The sequence below is a fragment of the Protomyctophum bolini genome (genome assembly GCF_963924005.1).
Source record: "Protomyctophum bolini genome assembly, chromosome: 13".
NCBI lineage: Eukaryota > Metazoa > Chordata > Actinopteri > Myctophiformes > Myctophidae > Protomyctophum > Protomyctophum bolini.
The window spans coordinates 10,272,550-10,293,483 of NC_137874.1; the positions used below are offsets into that span (position 1 = coordinate 10,272,550).

At 42.3% G+C, this 20,934-nt stretch overlaps 1 protein-coding gene across 1 annotated transcript in view; it reads left to right on the top strand.

Moving 5' to 3' along the window:
- Nucleotides 1–1,413: 1,413 nt before the first annotated feature.
- jakmip2 (janus kinase and microtubule interacting protein 2) overlaps nucleotides 1,414–20,934 on the top strand; it is a gene marked incomplete at its 3' end in the record, with an annotated part of 48,261 nt that continues 28,740 nt past the window's right edge. The window contains exons 1-2 of the mRNA XM_080779744.1: nucleotides 1,414–1,493; nucleotides 19,998–20,249. Of these exons, the coding sequence (XP_080635870.1) occupies nucleotides 20,121–20,249 (129 nt within the window). The 5' untranslated portion in view covers nucleotides 1,414–1,493; nucleotides 19,998–20,120. The remainder of the gene's footprint in view (nucleotides 1,494–19,997; nucleotides 20,250–20,934) is intronic.

Here is a 20,934-nt window from a genome sequence, read left to right on the forward strand (position 1 = left end):
GTGTAGCCTATTTAGTCAAATCACTTACATATATTTAATATAGGACAATTCCATATCCAAAAATGTCATCTAATCCGAACAATGAAAATGAAATAGACCCCCCCCCCCCCAACATACTTAAGCCCAACACACACCGCCTGCAAACGCCGCGCGTCAAATCAGCCGCCTCCGTTATTTTCAATGAACCTATCCCACACCGGCGGCGTCCGACGCACGCCGACACCTCGCCTGACGCTCCGATACGCCACTGTTCCATTTGCCGCGTCGCTGCGTACCCGGTGTGTGTTGGGCTTCACTTGCGCCTATAGCCCAACTTTGGGCATATAGGCCACGAACAAGAGCTCTCCAGGACATCCCGGTCCTGGGCCATTTTCTCCAGCTGTCCCCATGTGTGGCCACATCTGGATCTGGCCTTCACATCTGCATCCATCCAGGTCACGGCCCGGTGCCAGGTGTTTCGTGGTCTGCCCCTCTTCCAGAACATGGCGATGGTCAAACTCAATGTGAGCTTCGCCTCAGGTCTGTGACTGTCACAATTATTTTTTTGAATGCTTCGTTGTATGGATATGCGAGACTATGTGCTTGTAAATCTGCTATTTCAACCATATTTGAAAGTTTGGGGAATTTGTTTAAACTGTTCATATTCATGCCCAAAATAGTGATCGATATTATTAAACTACTAATTGACTATATCCTACTATTGATTATCTACTAAGTGTGGTTTAACCTGCAGGCCCAGCCTGCGTGATCTCTGCTCTAGAGGGGCGGGCGCCGGTCGAAAACAGGCGGTGGATGATTGGATCCTATATTTGTTCACAGATCTGAGCTGATTTGATCAGAAAATTGACTTTTGGGATTACAGAAAATGTTACAAAAAACATTGAACTCAATGAACAAAAAAGGTCAAGGAAAAAAACGGGTTTAGGTATATTCTCTTGAGACAGACTGTTGCTTTGCATCAAATTCAAAGGAAAAGAGGGTGCTGTTTTTCCTTATGATGTTTTGACGATGGGTTCTCAGATTGACTTTTAGGCGACACAAAAGTTCTCTGACCTATATAAGAACAATAGTGTGTTGTTGCCTACAGGAAGCAGGAACCACACTTTTTTTTTTTTTTTTTTTTTTAGAATCGATCAGTTTGATTAATGTTTGATCAATATTATATTGTTGCCCAATATAATATTGCATTAACATATACTGTACATACCCAATGGTTAAAGTAACACTTCCTTCATTAAAACCTTTTACAGTCTATGATTAAAACACATGCCGGATTGCGGCTTTAAACCATAAACGAACACAGGCTCTTCCAATGAAGGAGGGCGGGGTCTGGCAGCGTCATCAGCCCTCATCACTGCTTCATTGTACGGCTGCTGATGCTGAGGTCCTGCCGGTCGGACTGAGTGAGAGGGGGGGGGAAAGAAAATACACCATGCCATGGACACGACGCTTCTGCTCATATTAGACACCCGGACGCTGCAATCGATTACACGGTAAGCGCCAGGTTTACGCTATAATCCTTGTTTGTTAATATCGTATCAATTGCGTTTTGTCGGGACTCGGTTGAGATTCTGAAAGAGAAGAAGGGGGGGGGGGGGGGGGGGGGGGGGGGAGAGGAGGAGGATCCGTGGGCCTTTTCGTTTTGTCAGGTTGATGAGCTCACGAAGGGATGGAAGAAGAAGAAGCGACATTATGTAGCAGGCTAGCGGGGGCCTCTTTACTGATTTCATTACGCCTGTGTTGACAACGTTGCAACTTGCATATTGCCATTGTCATCGCATAAAAGATAACGTAAATAGCCTACTTATTGGCATGCTTAACATGGGCGTGTGTAGCATCAGCTATATAGCATGTCTGTCTGCCAGAACTACTGTAAGCGGCTGATGTTGGCCTGCGCGTTCGCTACGCATCGGGCACTCTATAGAGAGACCGTCAAAGATGACGAGGTCCGTCCGTGGAGGAAGGATGCTGCTGCTTCCGTCCGCCCGCTGCTTGCCGTCTGTCTGTGGGATAACTGGGCTTGTCCTCCAGGGGGTCCATTTTAAACGGTGCGTGGATGTGCACGGATGCGTTGACATTGACTGGTCTGTGGTCTCCGTGTATACCGTCCCATAACTCCGTTCCCTTTGTGGCGTGCACGTTCTGCACAGCACTTATGTGCAGATTGCAGAATGTGCACAGGTTCCCCAGTTGTTGATGCACTGTGCCTGAGGGTATATAGCAGCCTGCTGGCTGCTGCATTGCTTTCTATAACATGCAGACTACAGTAGATGCCTCATGCCTGTGTAGGCTGTGTTGATCTAGCTTATTTCTTAGGCCTGTGTTAAACCGTGGCAGTGATTCACTGTAGGGATGGAATTAGCTCTGGTCCATAAGGACTCATGCTATGGACCAGAGCTATAGGATAGAATTAGCCTTGGATCAAGAGTCAAGACTATATCATCATGTATTTTATCGACTTTTAGTCAGACTCAATCATCGACATCTATCATGATATAGTCTTACTCTTGATCCAAGGCTATAGGGTAGAATAAAGCTCTAATGGTGTGTGTGTGTGTGTGTGTGTGTGTGTGTGTGTGTGTGTGTGAGAGAGAGAGAGAGAGGCCAACATATTACTCATAACACCCACTAGCCCACATTGATTATGTCTGTACATTGCTCATTTAGGCCTACATCTGCCATATAGGGGTCTCCACGCTGGCCCAGTTTCCCCGCACGCCATGCCTGCTAGGCCAGGGGGCATTATTTGCGATGCCATTGGTTTTTCGATCTGCACTGTATGGTTAATAATCTCTATGAGTTAATAGTTTATAGATCGAATGCCAAATGCAATCCTTTCCCGTTTCCACACACACACTCCTCCACACACCAGCAGAGCAATACAGTATACGTCTGCTCCAGTCCAGCCCTGCTCCTGATTGTAATGCAAGATGGAGGCAAGATATCACAACAGAGCCTGCTTTTTTATGTCGAGGACCTCCAATTTGGCCTGCATTTGGCCACGGACCCCCATCTGAAAGGTTGTTGTGCCAGGGAACCCCATATGACAAGATTTGTGTTAAAATAAAATCACGAAATGTCTAAATGTGTCAAATCTTTTCAAGATGAAAAAGATACAGTACAAGGCAAGCTCACAATGCATCGCGTTGTGAGCTTGTAGATTGTCTATTTTGTTTTTGTTTAACCGAATTACCATCACTTTGTTATAAAACAAAGTGATGCTATTTTAACAAATGTTGCTGGGGAACCCCTTCAAGGAACCCCTGGAGGTCCCCGAACCCCACTTTGAGAAAGCGCAGACGTCTGTGTGTTGTGGTCATTATTAATAATATATAGGCCATAATATGTTTAGGGAAAATGCATCAACAACATGCTGATCTTATTCTTAACACTGTCTTGTTTTGGGAAGGTCCTGGGGCCTGTTTCACGAAACTTGGATTAGAGATTAAGCCGGGATTTAACACATATCCTGGCTTAAATATCCTGGATCAGCGATTAACCGGTTTCATGAAAGATGGTTAATCTTGCCAGATTAATTTAACCAGTTAACCTGGATATGTTGAGGCTTGATTCGGTTTCATGAAAGTGATGCTACATTAGTTACCATGGAAACTAATGCTTTGGATACCATTACTAATTGTTTTACAACATATTACCATTGTGACGTTTCACCCACTATTGAACCCATGACCCACAGTTCACCAGTCTGGCCCCTGTCTGGACAACAACCCCCTTCCCCAAAGGTAGCTCCCTCAGAGGACGCAGTTATGGCCAAATATCACAATGCGACAATATCATCATGCTTACAATATTAAGAATTCTGTTTTAAGTTAATAGTAGTGGTAAAATGTAAACTATATTTTTGGGGTAGTTAATCATTCAGTCTATCCACTATTGAGAGTATGTTCTCTCTTTAATTACAGCAGCAGTATTTATTTTAGAAGCTTAAAGCCTTGTCCACACGTATCCGGGTAAACGGATAAACGTAGGTTTTTATATGCGTTTTGGGCGTTTTTGGTCCATATAAACGCATCTTTTGGAAAACTCCTGCCACAGTGTATTTTTTTTAAACTCTGCCTGTGTGTTCCCGTGTGGACAATGTAAACGGAGTTTTGCATGGGTCTTGCCATTGGTCATTGGACAGAGAGATTTAAAAGAACGTGTCGTATGGACAGAGATTTAAAAAAACGAAAACGCTACGTTTATGTAGGTGTGGATGAAGCCTAAGTCCTCGTATCAGTAAGTCTTGAATAGATTAGTAAAGATACTGAGATATACAGAAGGGGGCAGTAATGCAACTATTAAGGATGCAAACTGCCATAATACCCCATGAAGAAGAAGGATCAGTATTAAATATGTGTTCCACAGAAGGGGTCTAGAGACAAAAAGCCAGGCTATCTCTATCTATTCAGCCAGGCTTGCTGATCCCGGCTCGCCAAATCCGCCAATTCTGAGCCTCGCTTGGCTTTAGTGGAACGGAATAAACCAGGCTGTAAAGACCTGGATTGAAAAAGCCTGGTTTTGGCCTAAATCCTGGATTAGTTAATCCAAGTTTCCCCTGGATACAGTAGCAAGGCATCATGGGCTGGATTTTGAAGGTGCGTTTTACCATGTGGTAATACATAAATTGGCCTCGCTCTGCGCACAATCGTATTATGAAAGCCTTATCGTCCCGTGTTGAACGCACACACATATGGAATACGACGTTGCTGAATATTTTAGCATTGTGGGAGTGTCCATATGTTAATTATTTTCGCTTTGCGCAATTTGCTATTAAGCCCCTTGACCTGCGCATAACGATTAGACGTGGGTCTAGGCACCTCATAAACGCAAAAGCAGATAAAAGCACTGTTTGATTTTACACTTGAGCGGCTCTGGGACGCTGCTGGAGTGTTGCCAAGTCTGTTTATTATAAGCGGCTTCTTTTTCTGTAAAGTTGCTTGTAAATATTGGTAGTTGTGGTTGCTTTTCTTGTTTCTAAAGGTTTCTCTCCTAATGTTGTTTAAACCAGTGATCCTCACACAGCACATTCCCATGTCAGGCATCCCCAGATGAATGCATTTGCCCAACTAAGGACGGCTAATACAAAAATGTAATTACATTTTGAAAATAGCAGATCTACCAGCTCACAATGCATCACATTCATTCATTAAAACTATGAACTCTGACTGCAGGCGGATATATAATGATCATTATAACAATGTGCAAGAAAATATTTAAAAAGATGTAAGAACTTTATATTTGTGGACAATCAAAATATGTTTTTTATTTTAATGTGGTGTCATTAAAATTAATCTGGATATGGCAGACTCAATATCTAGAAAATAAAAACATGGCACTTCATTTAAAATAGGTTACAGACCCCTGTTATATGCGCTTATTTTGGGATTATTTTTATAGACCTATTTACTTGTTTCTCTGAGACATGGCAACAGCGTCTTTTTATTGCGTCATTTTATTGGGAATGTTGAGATTAGAAACGGCCATAATTCTTTCATTTCTCAACCTTAAAAAAAAACAAAAACATATGCATAATCCTTGGGAAGTTTGCTTTCATACGCTGTATCACACTTGATTCAAGTCTTCTTCAATAAAATGCTACGAGCGAAGACCATACCATCACGGGACCATACCGCATCACGGGCATACGCACCAGGCATTCAACTCATTACTCATTTCAAATATAATATAATTATAATTTAAATTAAAATATAATTTTACTGGTGTTTCTCAATAGAAACAACTTATTTTGAGGCATGAAGGTGACAGCATGCAGTGCAATAGGAATAATTAACCCAAATGTGACAAAGTCATATATGTCATGTCTTCTATGGTGCCAGCCTGAAGAAATGTAATAATAACGATCCCCAAAGTGCGCATTCCGTATGTGACATCAGCTGACTGGTAAAGAAAATAGTACGGACATGTTGATTGGGTAACTCTCAAACACGCCTTAAACACTCCCATGACTAATTCAAGGCCGTTTTGCGCACTCCACGGGGTGTCGAAAGCGCTTCTTAACATGCTTAAAATTGCAATATGACATACCTCACGCCCCCAGCTCATATTACTGTAATAGGTAAAACGCACCTTCAAAATCTAGCCCTATGACTCATCCATGGTCTCTCAGCATCGAACACTGTCAAATTGAATACATCCAGCCCTGTGATCCAGCCAGTCAGATCAATCCATATATGGGTTCTACCATATCTATCTGATATCAGCACTAGGTCAACCCAGACCAAATATAGGAATTGTCATACTAGACATGTCATATGTCATATAACCCAACGTGCTAGTCGGTCGGATATGTATACTGTAGCGTAGCCTGACGTCCTAGTCGAATATCCCCATGTATGGAGACTACCTGTGTGCTGCCTTCAGTCAGTCAGTATTTTATTTTGTTATTTAGCAATTAGCACCCCCTTAATAGTGTCTTAATTGATAATGTCACCATGACATTCTGATCATTAGGATCAAAGCTCTTATACAGGTGTGGCTAGTTTGTGCTCTTTGTGACAGCAGGCCAGTTTAATTAGTGCAGAGCTGATCAGTACCAAGCCCAGATAAGGACATGCTTTTTCTGCTCTCTTCGTTTGACATTTAGGTCTTTGATAGCATCGTTGGTAAGAGTGAAAAGACTTTTGATGTTATCTTTTATGCATGTTCTTACAATTAGAGACACTAGCCCTTACCCGTTGTGAGACGGGCGCAGTACCCCCCCCCCCCTTGTGGCCGCGGGGGGTACTGCGCCCTGGCTTCGTTACGCCCTCGATATTATTATGGTCAATGCCTGTGTGAAAAGTGGGAGTGATTGGTGCAGGCAGTGAGGAGCTACGGCAGTCACAGTGACAGACAGACACACAGACATTGACTGAATTATAGTATGATATGATTTGTACACGTTTTGGGGAGGATTTAATACAGACACTGTATTTGTTTGGCTAACATGTTTGTACCTGCCTGTGTTAAGGAAACGTGCTGATACATTGTATTTGTGCAACATTATTTAGGGCCATGTCATGTGATCTACCTGCACATGCACAGCCTTTAGTGATCTACTGGTAGATCACGATCTACCTTCAGGGCACCCCTGGACTAGCCTATACCAACCGCTGTGATGCACTCCATCTGAGACTGCTAATCTTGAAAAATGTAACATTCAACTCACAACTGTCTCTGTCAATAATGGTGCCATCCCTTTGTCCAATGGAAAGTAAGCTAGTAGTAAGCTGTATAAGTCTGTTTTAGCAGGAGCAACTTGGACACTCAGGCATGAAGGAAGCATGAGTTCAAGTCCGTTGCTCTCCCCTTGTCCCCCATATATGGGGACTAGGTTGGTGGAGGGTGTGTAGAGCCCAGGATCTGATGATTGACACGGGTGGAAAAATGGGTTACAAAATCGTGGGATAAAAATTTAAAAGTAAGTCTGTTTTAGCTTGCTTGCTTAGAAAAGATGTAGGCCTAAAGAAGGTATAGGCAAATTAATATTACAGACGTCTACTATGGAAATAGTTATTTTATGCTTATGGCATCCAATAATAATAATAATAATATAATTAATGTATAGTATTTGTATAATAATAATCCCAGTTACAGCACAATAAATCCCAATTTAAACCAAGCTGGATTGGTAGTGAATCAGTGATGTGTTTTCTTGGCCTATAGCAAGGCAGCAGACATGATACCAGATGAAAACATTGAGGGTGGTGGACCTTGGTGGTGCTTTACTTAAGCAGTCTGTATAATAATGGCATCAAACAAAGAGTCACAACCAGATTTATTAGAATTAAGTTGCTCTTAGGAGTGAAGGTCGTAAGACTGATCTTATGTAACTATAAGAGTGTCATTTGAAAACAGTCCAGCAATTTAAGTTGTGTCTTATAAAAGTATTAAGTAGACAGTGGTGAGCATGCAGTGTGAAGCACTTGGATATCTAATCACTGCCTGGCTTGTCGAGGCAAGACAAACGAAAGGCAAAGCACACATTAAATCACATTTAATCAAGGCAATTCAAAGTGCAATTCAAAATGCTTTACATAAAAGCGAGTGTAGAGAAAGTAAGAAACACATTATAAAAGTACATTTAAATACAATAAAGAAATAAGTGATGTGTGAAAAAAAATAATCACACCCATGTGAAGTAAGTGGTGCAACTCCGTGTGGGGGTCCCCGGAGGGTCCCCGGAACTTCCAGACCCACAGGAACGCGCCCAGGGTGCTGGCCTGGTTCCGGCGAGCCTCCACTCGTCCGAAACGGTTGAGAAATGACAGAGTTACCGTGTGGGGGTCCCTCTACTGTACTGTACTGTACTGTACTGTACTGTACTGATACACCTTAAATCATCATATATACAGTTAATATGTATGTGTGTGTTAGGCTGCACAACAGTGACACTTGGTTTTAAAAACCAACCAAATGCTATTTTCGTGCTCAGACACAGCCAGCCGGCCAGGCAGGCACACACAAAGCTACTTAATGAAGTGGTTGCACCACTTAATAATAAGAGAATAAAAGAACAGTGCAGAAGACAATACAAACAACCTCAGTTAAAGGAAGTGATAAACAGAAATGACTTCAGCTTTGATTTATAAGAACTGAGAGTTTTAGCAGACATGCCGTTCACAGGGACTTTGTACCTGATAGTGCATACAAACTGAATGCTTGGCATTTATTTCTGATTCCAGGTTCAGAAAGCAGCATGTCTCAGATGAGCTGAGAGGCCTGGATAGTTCATGATGTAGCACAAGTTCAGAAATGTATTTTGGCCCTAAACAATTCAGTGCAATTCAGTGCAGTGCAACAGTAGTGTTTTGAAATCAACTCTTTGACAGACAGGGTTTGGTTGTTGTCTGTGGTGTTCTACTGCTATTGTTTATGGTTGGAGATGGGAAGACATATTGGAAATGATGTGTTATTATTACAGACCTCCAGTATTCGAGCTACCAAGGCGGGAAACAAACCCACTCACCTGTGGTCCAGGGTGGGGTTTGTAGTTACTTACGAGCACCAGAAACTTGATTCTTTAGATTTTATAGGTTAAACCAACTAGTATGTGTTCAACAACACAGCCATGCAAAATAACATTGACACACTGACAGCTCATATATGAGGTGACGAAAGCTTGCCCAGCATAGCAACAACGGTTGCTAAACTATATTGAATTGGCATTGGACAATCGCTTTTGGGGTGGGGTTTAGGCAAAGGGCTAATTTCGTTGTTATATATACTGTATATATATTTTTTTACTGGTGGTGATAGTGTGGGAATGTATATGATTCCTCGAATGATGGTCTGTCAGAAGCTCTGAAAATCAAATTCCTGCTTTACATGTGAAATTGAAAATATTGCATAGATAGATAGATACTGTAGTAGATATCAGTGCCAGTGCTGCAGCCCAAGCACATACAGTCCAGTATGTGCTCCTCAGCCACAGCCACTTCGGCCAGGGCATCAAGTCAGAGTTGCACTTCACTATGAATCTTTATATGGTCCTTTCTAGTAATGTATGGTGTTGAAGGATCACACTGTGACATAATTTGCATTGACATTTGTGCCTTGTTTAACATTTCTGGCAAGTGTACACAAAATGTGATTATCATTACGCACACATGCACACACGCACGCACACAAACACACACACACACACACACACACACACACACACACACACACACACACACACACACACACACACACAACCTTACAGTACACCAGCAGACCAAGTAAATAGCATTTTCTTCTTATAAATAACCGTGCCATTAAACATCAATAAGCCATCATGCACCACTTCCTTAGTCCTCAGTGCCTGCCAATGCCATCATCACTGCCAATCGGTAGTTTTCCATTAGGTCCAGTTGGCTGGTCAGAGAAGCCGGCTGACTGACATTCCAGTTCCATGTCTCGGCTCAGTGGGCTGGCATCTTCCCGGAATCGGTCTGGACGGTCCAGCTGCAACGCGGCTGGATCTGTCTGTCTCAGTGGAGCCGAGAAGTGGGTCATGGTGCCAGTGTGCTTTGTGATGTGGTGGTTAATGTGCTACACACACACACACACACACACACACACACACACTAAGAGACACACTGCATACACATGCACACCACACACACAGAGGATATGGACCATTCAACTCCCTGACGGTGGTCAGGGAGATTATCCCCTTTCTTACTCTCTGTCTGTTAAGCTGTTCTCTCTTATTAGTCCATGCTGCTCTGTCAGCCAATACATTAGCTACTGTATATTATAACATGTATGTACGTTAAACCATGATTAATTTAATTAGCTTATTGTATGTTTGTTACGTTTTTTCTTTATTCACCCATGCAAAGAGTTTCTGCACCACTGTCCCTGTCTTGTGCAATCCTTGTCCACTTACATCCGGGGACGTCCAGTGGTCCTTGAGCGTGTTCGAGGTGGCTCCCAAATGATGGAGAGTCAGTAACCAAAATGGTCCCTTATAGATCTTTAACTCATGAGAGTGTTACGCTCTCAACAGTAAAATTATTGTTAGACACATGCACTATACTTAATTTACAAGACATCTACACAATTAGAGAATGTGGAAGAATTGTGATTTTGATCAACGTTTGCCTGTTATCTCTCCTATGGTACCACATCAATACGGTTACACACACCGGTTTTCCGAAGCCAGCTATTCCGAAGCACTGCCATTCCGATGCTCACGTCGGACACGTACCGTAGTCGGACTGGTGGTGCTGTTCCCCATCATCAATACATATAGCATGGAAGTGTGGACAAAATCCCATCCGACGATAACAAAATATTCCAAGTCTTTGGTCTGAGAAGCTCATCAAATGGAGGTCCGTGGCTCAAATGCAGAACATGGTCCTGAAAAGGGATGAAATCCACTGGCTTACAGTTTGACCAACTTGAGAGCTTATTGAGGAACAGGTGATGTTGACATGCCTTGTTTAAGAGCAGTTTGGAAGTAATTGTGTGAGCTGAGGGAAAGTATTACTTTGGTGCCCTCATTTTGCAACCATTTTGCTGGGAATTGAACTATGACCTGTCTGGTCACATATACGCCTTTAATCTTTAAGCCCTAACCACAACCACACCACACAATGGCAGTTGCAAGGAGTTGCATTGGTATGGTTTGTTCTGTTGCAAGGAGTTGCATTGGTATGGTTTGTTCTGTTGCAAGGAGTTGCATTGGTATGGTTTGTTCTGTTGCAAGGAGTTGCATTGGTATGGTTTGTTCTGTTGCAAGGAGTTGCATTGGTATGGTTTGTTCTGTTGCAAGGAGTTGCATTGGTATGGTTTGTTCTGTTGCAAGGAGTTGCATTGGTATGGTTTGTTCTGTTGCAAGGAGTTGCATTGGTATGGTCTGTTCTGTTGCAAGGAGTTGCGAGTAGTTGCAAGGAGTTGCAGCTGGTGTGGTTTGGGCCTTAAGCTAAAAAAGATTGTCTCTTTGTCTGCTATTGCCAAAATGATGAAGTGTCCATTGCTATTGTTCCTGTAACGTGCGTTCTGTGTAGCTCAGGGAATTACTTGAATGCACTCGAAAGTAATTGATTGCCACGGTTGTCATTGTTGTCATATTTATTATAGGGTTAAAATTATATACTTAAAAATGGGATGATGACGAAAACAAATGACGTGTGATTGTCAATGTATGCCCTTTGCTTGAACCCGGCTAGCTGATTCTTGGAGCAGCAAACTGCTACTGATTTTGCATGACCCAAAATTCAAGACAAGGAACATAACTCTTTTCCCTGTAAGGTTTCTTAGGGAATGATCCTCATTTCAGATAGCGCTACTGTATGCTGTTTCTTCTTGTGCCAGAAGCTGTTCTAAGGGTTCAGTTGCTTTCTTCTGTGATTTCTTCAAGTAGGCTGCTTCTCCTGCTCGCTCTTTGCCTTATTTCTCTCTTTATTGATGTTTGTAAGAGGTAATTTGAAGATTGATGTTCACTCCCTTTGTACAGTAGAAGCAGGTTAAGTAGCACTCTGTCTGTGTGAGACCCCTGGCATTTTATAATGCCTTGTGCTGCTTTCATTGAATTGACAGGAGGAATACCTCTGCCATCTTTCTTGTGATATTGAAAGAGCCGTTTCAAACTAACTTGACGTCTTTGCATATACTTCTGGGTTCACATTTTGGTTCTGATGTTCTGATTCACCCATTTTGTGTTGTTTAACATAATGTTTTAAACATTATGTTATAATTTAGCTATTGGAAAATAGCAGATCTACAAGCTCTTGTAGGTCTGCTATTTTTGAAAAATCGAAGAACGACTGACATAGAAACATAGCTTTTTCAGAAAGCTTTTAGGATGTAAAAGGCATTTTTAGAATCTGATCTCGGGTCAAAATGGGTTAACCTTTGTACCTAAACCTGCTGAAATAAATAATTGTCATTGTGACAATGAAAGTGCAGCCACCATAATATGCAACAAACAAAACGGATTTAGGTTGCCCGGCCGCTGTCACGCAGCCTCTGTGGATACATCCGGTGCGTCAGATAATAATCCCAGTGAGATGTGTCCGCGGCTGTATTATATTCTCAGAAAACACTAACACAGGATTATTTCCCATTGCCTTCCAAATAACAATAACAATAACAAAGGACATTAGTCAGATTTACACTTCCACTCTCAGATTCAGTTCATCTATACAGCATTATTCAGGCTACAGCATTATTAGCAGTGATGGTAGGGTTGGTTGTTTTTGGTGAAGGATGGAGGTGGACTTATATTATATCTTTGTGATTATTCTATAGATAACAGGCTTTTTGATTGATCAAATAGGCATCAAGCATGTTTTATTATAAAAAAGAAATGCCATATATCAAAAATAATACCGATTATTTAATCGGTTTTCACGGTGTCTAGTACCTCTAGTCTAGAGAACAAAAGCCAAATCACTCATCTCATCTCATTCGAGAGAGTATAGGCTATTTATTGATTGATTGAATACTTTATTAACAGGCTTTGGGCCAAGCCCCTACGCCTAGGGCCTAGGCTTGGTTCCACTGTGGTCCTCTGTATAATAGATCGGAGATCGGATATCGGATCGGATATCGGTGAGCTTGTAGATGTACTATTTTAGCTGTTTAGCTTGAGTTTGTATACCGGTAGGTTGAAAATGGTTAAGGACCGGGTGCTAGGCAAACCCTCCTTTCAGAACAACAGCAGAACGGTGCTCTAAACTGTGTTTAAATATTAAAAACTGCTCCACAGTGTGTTCAATAAGAAGTGCTGAATACGAATAACCATGTTGGGTTTGGGTGATTTACTGAGCACAAAATACTGTAGGTGTGTGTGTGTGTGTGTGTGTGTGTGTGTGTGTGTGTGTGCGCGCGTGTGCGTGTGCGTGTGCGTGTGCGTGTGCCCCGACATGGCGTGTGCTGTCTGATGCTCTTTCAGGCATTCTGCCAACTACTATGTTGCATTATATTGAAAGGTACTGTAAAATACCCTGTAATTAGCCTGTTCTCTTGGGTACAGGAGTCCATATGAACATCATGGCTATAAGGAAAATTGCCGTTCTTGCAAATTATAAATTCTCTTCTCTCATTTTAATCCCACTCATAGCAGCACACTCCCATGCACAGTGTAATGTAATGTGATAAATAAGTGGCCGAAGAACCGATGGAGCCCATGTAATCTACTCACTGGGGCATAATTAAGCCATATTACACGAGAGGGTGTTCTTTATTCTTTATCTTTCACTTCTGCGATACCTTTCGGAACGAGTTCCCACGGCACCGCAGGCGTGCATTAATGACGATAAAGCACACCCTCGAGTGTAATATTGCAATTGTACAACTAAGATAATCACCTTTTTTTTTTTTAATGACAGATGTAGTCACTACGACCACAAATGTCCCAAGAAACTAGCTAGCCTATAGTCTGCTGTGCTCTGGGAGAAGAACACAGCTGAAGTCCTTGTTTTGATTAGGTGTTCGTCCTTTGCGCTGGTTCAAGGCTAGAAGCTGTTTCAACCAATCGGATTGCTTCCTCGAAACGACCTGTTGTGTAATATGGATACATGGAGTGATCAAAGTTATAGGCCTTCTATTGTATGCAGTGATCATGAATGGAGAAAATTGGGAGTAGTTTCGGCTCACATTCTCACTCTCAAGATGGCATACTGTTTACTTTTTTCGATGTTAAAGTTTTAGCGTTAATCGATGAATCACACCTTAAAACCGTTAACAATTGATTGAGAATTCTGCGGTTCTACTGTATCAGTGTGCGGTTTTCTGTGAATGTAATGCTGTCTGCTCTGCGCATGCACGTGGCAGAGGAACGCACATGTGGGCCGGTTAAATGGACTACAATGCTGTGTAATGTATTCCAACATCGTGAATCGTGATATAGGCGATATATACTGTTACACAAATGTAGTTTATGTTAGCTTGTGATAGGCTTAACTGTTGCTGCAACTTGGGATTGAAACTAAAAATGGCACGACGGTTCATGCTTGAAAACAGGCTCAAATGTCTGCTCTGTTCGTTCCTGTGATCTCGGCACGCTTTGCGTACATTTAGTCCCTTTCCCCTTCCCTCAGTAATGAGCTTTCCCTATCGTGCAGTGCCATACGAGCCCAGAACCCAGACCCCCAAGCCTTTTACAGCCATACATCCGCTATGTGGCTCCATTTGGATTAATAACAGCTAGGGGTACAGACTCTCAGGGGTGTGTGTGTGTGTGTGTGTGTGTGTGTGTGTGTGTGTGTGTGTGTGTGTGTGTGTGTGTGTGTGTTGTGTGGCTGCGACTGTGTGTGCGCGCATGTGTGTGCGCGTTTGTCTGTGTACTGTATGTATGAGGAGAGATACAGAAAGAAAGGATGCAGCATGGTCATTCTCTCTCTGCCTGGTATCGGCTTAGCTTGTAACTCTACACGTGCATTGTCCAGTTTCACTGCTATAAACAAATGCAAAATAAATAACTGTACAAGTTTATGTACAATTAGGTTCATTCTATTATGAAATGCAAAAACGCAGAAAACTTCCATTATACTAGTAATAAGTATAAGCCAGACTTTGCTAGTCTGTAAGGCACAGATCAACATGGATGAGTAAATCAATAATTGTCTCTGATTGTCTGTGTATTCTCATTTATAATCTTATCTAACTGTAGATCACTAGGCTATTGTTTAGCCAGAGAGGCTAATGTACTAGCAGTGTGCACATGGGTTCACGGTGCATTATGAATTCATTATCATTAGTTGTGATGTTGCGTTCAATACACATTTTTCCAGTCTTTACCAAGATCCCCTAATATGATTGTAGAGTGGCAGCTGTTGTAAGGGAACAGACAATTATAATCTTACATTTTACATTCTAAATATAGTGCTGTCCAACGATTACATTTTTTATATTGCGATTAATTGCATGATTTGTGTAGTTAATCGCACGATTAATCGCATACTAATCACATGTTTTTTTATTGGCTCAAACTTAAATGATAAAAACAGAGAAGCAGTGCATTGTGTGTGTTGCATACGAGCAGGATGCAACTAAATGTATTATGGACAGCACTAATTCATGCAGTTTCATGCCAGATAATATTTTCCAAAGCAGACTCTATTTTACTACGACCTTCCCTTCCAACCTGGAACGAGTGAGAACAAGGAGATGAGATGGTTGATGAGATTATTAGCTTGTGAAGGATCCCTCTGTCTCATCAATAATTCAACTGTGAAACTGCTGGATACACTTATACTCTACCTCGACAACATCTGCCAGATTGTCTGTCATTCTGTCCAAAAGTACCTAGAGACTGAATGTTGCACTGCAGACAAATGAAGTCTGCTTTGTGCCTCAAAACCGCTCTCAAAGTCCACCTCTTCAATACGGCTTCCCCCAAATGTTTAGATTTTCTTTTTAGATTTTTAGATTTTTATTTTAGCACAGTATAAAGCATAGAATAAAGACTTTATAACAAGATTTCCAGTAGACATGATTGCCGTATATAAAAAAAAGAATCTACAACATGATTCAAAACTTGATAATCAAAGACATGATTAGAGACCACAGAAGAGAAAACTATGAAAATTAAGCGATTGTGAATGTTAGTTCAGTGAAACGAAACAAAGGTTTTACTGAGACCTAGTGGGAACCCGCCATTCCATATCACTATCAACTCAATCGACCTCTTTGGTCCTGCTCCAATCAGATTAGTCGATGGTGCTGATTGGCAGAGAGGCCCTCCTTGTCTCACTCGTGCTCTCCGTTCAGGTCACCCACCACCTCCCCGACACCACCCAAAGCCACAGGCACCACCAGGTTGGCCCTATATCCACCCTACAGGAGTTATTCTTAAGGAACAGTATAGGTTCTGTGTTAGCGTTGATGTTGTTGGTATTTCTCCGTAAGACAAGATCCATGTAAAATGTGTTGGACTGTGATGGTGAATTAAAGCATTCTGATTGTATTCCACTCACGGAATCCTCCCACCGACGGACTTGTCTTGAGAGATCAAACGTTACGTTAAGCGCCCGAACTTCTTCAAGGATCTCGTTTAGTATACACGCGTGCTTTCCATGTTTCGGTCTGCACGAACAGAGGGAGGTCCCATTGCACTTTAGGATGAAAAGTGCATATAGAGATATTAGAGAAACTGTCCGTGATAATGCCATGATGTCGGGAGGAGGTCATTTAGTATCAGATTTACAGAACGTATGTCCGTATCCGTACACTTATACAGCGTGGCTTCAACGTTGGCCAGCCTTACTTGAGGCTTGGTTGGTTTGGTTGCTAGGGTGGGGTCTGTCCTTCACAACCTTTTTTAGCTCCGCTCAAACACCTGCTCTCGCGTGCGTCCTGCATGGAGCTCCCTGTGGTGCGCTCAGTCGACCGCATCATCTTTCTTATAGAACTCACAGATCCTGGGAGCATACTGTATAATATTCCCTTAGCAGTGATGGCCCCCCCGTCAGGAGGCTTCGGGTGGTGGTGGCAGAGTCGAATTAAGGAAAGGAACCCCATGATAGGCCTTGTTTGTCTGTTTGGAGGCAGTACAACGTTTTGTTGTATGAGAAGTGTATAGGGCTTAAAGTGGTTAACACGTTTTAAAACAAAAGCACAGGTGTGTGTGTGTGTGTGTGTGTGTGTGTGTGTGTGTGTGTGTGTGTGTGTGTGTGTGTGTGTGTGTGTGTGTGTGTGTGTGTGCGTGCGTGTGTGCGCGCATCTGAAGGTCTCAGCTTTTGTCAGATTTTTGGGAACCACTGGTATAATATCTCACCACCTAAATGTACATTTTTCAGGAAATTATTATATAATTATATATTATATAAAAATTGATTATAATTATATTTTGAAAGTTGGTATTGTGACTTTATATGTTGTCAATTACTTGCATGAGAGGGGAAGAGGTGGTTGCTTTAGCAGACAGTTTGAGGGTCCAATGGAGTTAAGAGGTTTTGTCCAAAGCGTTTTTTACTACATGTACTTTTCCATTGGTTCAATTTCTAAACAATACACATATGTAAAGGGTGTTCAATAGCACTGATTTATGCAAAAAGACAAAAAAACAACCTCTGAAATGGAGTTAGTAGGTTTCCTCCCGACAGCAACAATTGTATACAATGAATATATGTATGCACTTTAAGTATGTATGTATGTCCATATTACAGTACATACATTACATACATGCACACGTGTACAATGAATCAATGTATTTGCATGTCTATGCATAGAAATATGTTCTTCATATACATACAAAGTGTAGGCCTGTGTTTCCCCTGATACAGTAAAGACGATGACGGTAATATTGCTATGACTCCTATAATTCTCAGTGTGTAAATGTAAATACGCACGCACGCACGCGCGCGCGCACACACACACACACACACACACACACACACACACACACACACACACACACACACACACAGACACACACATTTATAACAACCCAGTGAGAGAGCTGTCTGTAGTCTTTCAGGCCTGGTGATTATCTTTTAGCACTGCCACTGCGATTGATTATTTTCTTAGCTATTATTCTATTTATGAATCTAATATTATAAGTCTAATTTATCCACTTATGCCCTATTTTGAGGCCCCTCCAATGTCTAGCTTTGAGGGTTTGTGTAAACACAAACCTTGAAGGCCATTGACAATGAATGGCCAGTTTTGAGTGTTTGTCCTAACACAAACATTGCGTACGTAAACACAAACATTGAAGACAAAAGTCAGGACGCAAATTGTGATTGGCCGGAATGAGATGGCGTATGATGATAAGAGCACCCCTCACTTCACACATGTGTGATTCTACAAGCTCACAACGTGTCACATTGCCAGGTGTTGTTCAGCTTGTAGATGTGCTATTTTTTTTGCAAATGACGATTTTATTACATTTGATACTTTTTAATAATCGATTAAATTGAACAGTTCCATTAACTGTTGCACCCCTAATTGTGATCCATTGCTAAGCAAGTGAACTGACCACATAAATAATATTAAATATACTAGCTGCATTTTGTGGCTACACAGCTATAGGAGAGGTGGAAGGATCATTCACCAGGGGAGCTTATTCACACAGATCTCTTTCAGTTGCTTCACACCTTTATTTTTATTGAATATACTTTATTAGACAGAAATGTAAACGGCACAAGGTGCAGTCAGACAGTTCGTTAGCACAATTGGGGTCATGGGGACAAATGAACAAAACAAAAACAGAAGGGTGAGCATTTTCATAACCACTTTCCCCGAAAGGAAGTGCATGTATTTAATTACAGTCTGACCAGAAACGGGGATAAACCATATATCCACTGGTGATTTAAAAAAAGAAAATCAGACCTGAATCAGAGGCATGGATCCTCCAATGATCCCCCCCCCCCCCCCCCCCCCCCCCCAGCCATTTGAACTCTGGTCACACACATAGATAGAAAGGGAGTAGCTGTAGCTCGATGTTAAAGTCTCCAATCAGCCAGAGTGGAGTATTTGGGAACAAAGACACTTCAGCTCCACTTAACGATCGAGCTCTTCGCTCAGTCAATAAGTACTTTCACTTGTGATGCTGGCGGCGAATAGTAATGCGCTTCTTCTGCTGCTAAGTAAACAGACTTCCTGAAATGAACTCGGAATGTACTAAATGGTGAATGGTGAATTGATATAGCGCCTTTATCCAAGGCGCTTCACGTAGATTGTGCATTACATTCACCCATTCACACACACACACATTCATACGCCGATGCCGGCGGAAACCATGCAAGGCAGTAAACCTGCACATCAGGAGCAATTAGGGGTGCAGTGTCGTGCTCAAGGACACTCTCGGGTAGTCCGGGTTCAAACTGGCAACCTTGTCAGTTACCATCCAGCCACTCTACCCCTGAGCCACCGCCAGCGCCCCTAGACCTTAACCATTGTCTTGAAGGGGTTGAAGATATAGTACAATTTTAAGAGAAGATCTTTTCATTTAAAACATTTGTTACCAAACGTTTCATGTCACATATAACACTAACTTCAGTCATATTTCGCTGTTGAGCCACCATAAATCACTACAGGGGGAATTGACAGCGACAGCCCTATACCTGAAGCACTGGCGGTGGCGCCGCAGTCTGGAATTGAACCGGGGTATTTGCGGAGGTGGGTTTTATTCAGTGGGGGAAAGCAGACAGTTTGTGTCACATACAGTATAATGAATCGATGTCTCCTGCTACTTGACTCTTCCTTCTACACACAGACATGTTCATGTCAAGGACCACCGAATTCATGTGCATACATTTGGCTGTGGACGTCCCCCATTTGAAAAGATTATGCCAGTGAGTGACCCATAAGATTGTCAACATTATTGTCAAAATGTTTCGGAAATAGCAGATCCAGCAGCTCACAATGTGTCAGTGTGATCTGCTATTTTCAAACTGCTCCTCATTTTTGCTGGACATCCACTGGAACCCCTTCGAGGACCCCTGGTGGTCGTCACGTCGCACCCCACTTTGAGGACCAGTGTGCTTGTATGCAACCCTGCCTCCCTACTGGTGCCTTTTCTCACTGTCTGTGTCCCTATCTCTCCCCAACCACAGCCCCCGACATCCAATAGGAGAATGAGGAAGAGGAGGAACTGGAAACTTCAGGAGGGCCTCGGAACGTTTCTGTGAAGTCTCAATGAAAGCATCGGAGGAGGGGGTCCTCTAGTGTTTGATCCAATGGCCAAGAAGGGGCGCACGAAGGGCGAGAAGCCCGAGGCGCTTATCTCTGCCCTCCAGGCAGCCAACGAAGATCTCAGGTCTAAGCTGACTGACATTCAGATCGAGCTGCACCAAGAAAAATGCAAGGTATGTGCGACAGGGAGAGAGCCCCGACCGATGGCAGATGTTTGGGTCTCATCCCGATTGTGGAGATGTTTTGTAAATCCATTTACTTTGATTTGATTAAAGTAAGAAATTTATAACCGGAAATGCATAAGTTCACCATCTACAAGCTTGTAGTTCTGCTATTTTAGAATATGTTTGAACACATTTTCACCTATGCATTTTCACCTATGCACATGTATGCACAAGAATATGGACACCAGATTGAAAAAGAAATTGCAGATATCGTCACAAAAGTCACATCATTGCCCATTTGCCAGACCAGTATGGTCTGGTTGTTGTGACATGTTTGGTTGCAGGTGGTCTCACGTAGCCCAGGCAACGATTCTAAAATCTCCGAATGCTATATAGAGTCTCAACGTTTTCATTCTGCTATTGCAAGCCATGCTTAGATGATTTTAATTTATATTAAGATACATTTGTGCGACTGCAAAGCGGAAACGGAAGTGGGGAGGAGGCTTCACTTCTGCTTTATGGCTTACTCCTGATCAGGGTTTTCCTTCTCCAGACTGTATGGCGGAAGAATTTGAGAGAGGCAACAGTCTGGCAACGCGAGACTAGGTTGCAGGGGACAGATGACTGCAGGATTCTTGAATTAGAAAGGTCTATATTTCAGAGCTTTACAGAATCATACAGCCATGCTGCTGCT